Source organism: Priapulus caudatus, unplaced genomic scaffold, assembly GCF_000485595.1.
Source record: "Priapulus caudatus unplaced genomic scaffold, Priapulus_caudatus-5.0.1 Scaffold271, whole genome shotgun sequence".
Classification (NCBI taxonomy): domain Eukaryota; kingdom Metazoa; phylum Priapulida; class Priapulimorpha; order Priapulimorphida; family Priapulidae; genus Priapulus; species Priapulus caudatus.
In genome coordinates, this window is record NW_014577332.1 from 18,568 (window position 1) to 21,687 (window position 3,120).

At 40.7% G+C, this 3,120-nt stretch overlaps 1 protein-coding gene across 1 annotated transcript in view; it reads left to right on the forward strand.

The window, feature by feature from the left end:
* LOC106808371 overlaps positions 1–3,120 on the forward strand; it is a 37,053-nt gene that overhangs the window by 13,206 nt on the left and 20,727 nt on the right. The window contains exon 8 of the mRNA XM_014811071.1: positions 336–496. Coding sequence (XP_014666557.1) covers positions 336–496 — 161 coding nt within the window. The remainder of the gene's footprint in view (positions 1–335; positions 497–3,120) is intronic.

A 3,120-nucleotide genomic window follows, 5' to 3' on the forward strand; every position in this document is an offset into this window, starting at 1 on the left:
GAGTATAAAAGCCGGAGCGCGGGCGGAATCGAGGAGATTAGACGGCTCCTCGTCTGAGCGTAAGTGTCAGACGAGGAGGGGAGGAGAAACTCCCGACTGCTGCTCCTCGTCCGAACGTAAGGGTCAGACGAGGAGTAGGAGATAGAAGGGAGAACTCCGCTCAGCAACCGGGCTACTAGCAGGCACGACCGAGGCATTGTAAACTTCACCAAATAAAAGCGTTCTAGTCATGGTAAACATCTGACGTCTATTCTTATCTATGTGTTTTGGCTTCACATACATTCTACTTCATTAACTTAAAACAGTGACGTGTTAAACATGCGTTACACTCAGAGGTTGAGATGGTTTACTAAGCAGAGTGAGCACTACTATCAGAATAAGCTCTTCCATGAAGATGCCAAAAAATTCTACCGGCATCTCAATGAGCAGCAAAGCACCATCAAGGAACCTCCCTCTCAAGACCAACTCGATCAAATTCTGGCGTGGAATACTGGAAGTTGGCACAGACTACAATACCAAAGCCACTTGGATCAAACAAGAGGAGGAAGCATTCCAGAATGTAGCAATGGATGTATGGACTGACATTACAATGTGTGAGGTACAGCAGGCCATCAAGCGGACCCACAACTGGAAGTCTCATGGCCCAGACAAGCTGCACAACTTCTGGATTAAGCATTTAAGTGCATTCCATAAACAACTAACCAGGGCCTTGAATGACACCATCAAGGATCCAAGCAATAGCCCAAAGTGGTTGACATCAGGAATCACTTTCCTTCTTTCAAAAGGCAAGGATACAAAAGAACCAAAGAACTATCAACCAATCACTTGCCTGCCTACCACCTACAAGATTCTCACTGCTTCCATCACCAACCGCCTCTACAATCACTTACAGAAGAGCAGCATCCTCACAGATGAGCAGAAAAGGCTGTAGAAGAGCGTCTAGAGGGTGCAAAGACCAACTTCTCATCGGTAACATGATTGTGAGCGTGGCAAAAAAGCTCAAGAGGAACCTAGGAATGGCGTGGATTGATTATAAGAAAGCCTTCGACAGTGTCCCACATTCCTGGATTCTCGCAGCCATGAACCATGTACCGTGTGTCACCAACCATCATTCAGTTCATGGAAGCTACAATGAAGAAATGGAAGACTGAAATGCTCCTCTTCACTCAAGGAGGCTGCCTCAGGACAGAAGATATCTCAATCAAGAGAGGAATCTTCCAGGGCGACTCGCTCTCTCCCCTGCTATTCTGCTTAGCACTAACACCGCTTACCAACATGCTGAATAGACAGGGTCTGGGATTTACAGTCAATAAACACAACACCATCAGCCACCTGCTCTACATGGATGACCTTAAACTGTTCACCAAGAACGAATATGAGCTGGAGCAGGCCTTGGTAACAGTCAAAGCATTCAGTGATGACATCAAAATGGAGTTCGGCTTGGAAAAGTGTGCAACCGCAATCTTAAAAGGTGGTAAGCTAGATGTTACAGTTTATACCGTTTATAGTTTTATCTCACGAGAGATGGCGCTAGTGGGGTGTCCTGCAATGAACCATTGTGTGTACCCCTCTGCGATGACAGTTCCAGAAAATTGCCAACAAGAGGGGAAAAGGGCAGACACGCCGGAGGTTATGGGAGAGCTGCTGTGTTTAAAATGTGTCCAATATCAATAGTGCATATGGGTCTGTCCACAGTGCAGTGTCAAAAAGTGTGACATGGAATAAAAATTTAAAAAGTCGAAATTTTTGTGTGTAAACCTGTTACTTTTGAAGAAAAATACCTAAATTTTCAGGAAAACATAAGCCTGACATAACATTTCGCACATAAACTCGGAAATTGTCTAATGACTACACCCAAGCAACATTGTTGCGGTTGTGATTTTTGTCATCACATATTGCACATTATGTAATCTTGTGACATATTATAAGAAATTGGATTTGCTGATTGTCAAGTTCCCAACATGATAAACTAGGAAAAACATGTTAGGGTTCAACTGTCCAGACTAATTCATGAAAAAGTCATAATTTGTTGTGCGTTGCGGTGGTGATTTTGACTAGCCGATACAATTGTTTTCTCAAAGCACAGACGCCTACACTTGGACTATTGGAATTGACATGACTATGCATTCATCTAGTTTTCCTCTAGTTATGTAGACAAAAAATGCAGCATAAATGAGCTCAATGCATACTTCTGGGACAGTTACGTGTCGGTGGTGATTTTGACATTTTGACTCTGGTCGTTACGGTGGTGATTTTTGACTGTTACGGTGGTGATTTTTGACCTTTTCCATCTCATGATCATGGTGACTTCAAGGTTAATATCAACCCTGTTTAGAAGATTTCTACAAATTTGTAGTAAGGAAGCAACCATAGCCATTCGAGTCGAAAGACAATATTACCAACACCTTGGATGGACTTTTATGGACCGACTGTGTCGGTGGTGATTCTTGACATTAGGTAGGCACAAATGGTCACACTCATTATTAATACTTAACAAAACCCTCATGACATGTAATAATAATGTACTAATAATGATAATAATAATAATAATAATAATAATAATAATAATAATAATGAATAAAAATAATAATATGTAATGTAGATGATAATGTCATCTAATAAGGTACATGTAAGGAAAACCCAAATAACAGCATTACTCTTACTTTTATTTTTTTATTTTCAGTTCAAGCCATCCTGCAGATGCATCCAATCATCTATCCATCCTGAGCACCTCAATACTTTTGGGACAACACTCCTCTTTGCTCGTAAAAATAATTGGGCATAGATCAGTGTTGTTGCATAGGATTGAGATTTAGCCAACTATCACCAGTGAAGTCACAACCTACTTGAAAATAGATGAATCAAAACAAATTGTTTATTAAAACAAACACTTTTATTTATGAAATACATACATAGGGAGAATAACTCGATCAAGGCTGAACAAGAAATTGGACGGAGACAAATCAGAAGTATCAAACATTGTACAACAGTAAAAAATTGACTAGATCTTAATTAATAAATAATTATTTCATGAATAAGGTACCAGACATTATAGGCCCCTAGCTGCTTAGCAGAACACAAGAGAGTTTTACTCTGACCCTGACATGACCTAGGTCATGT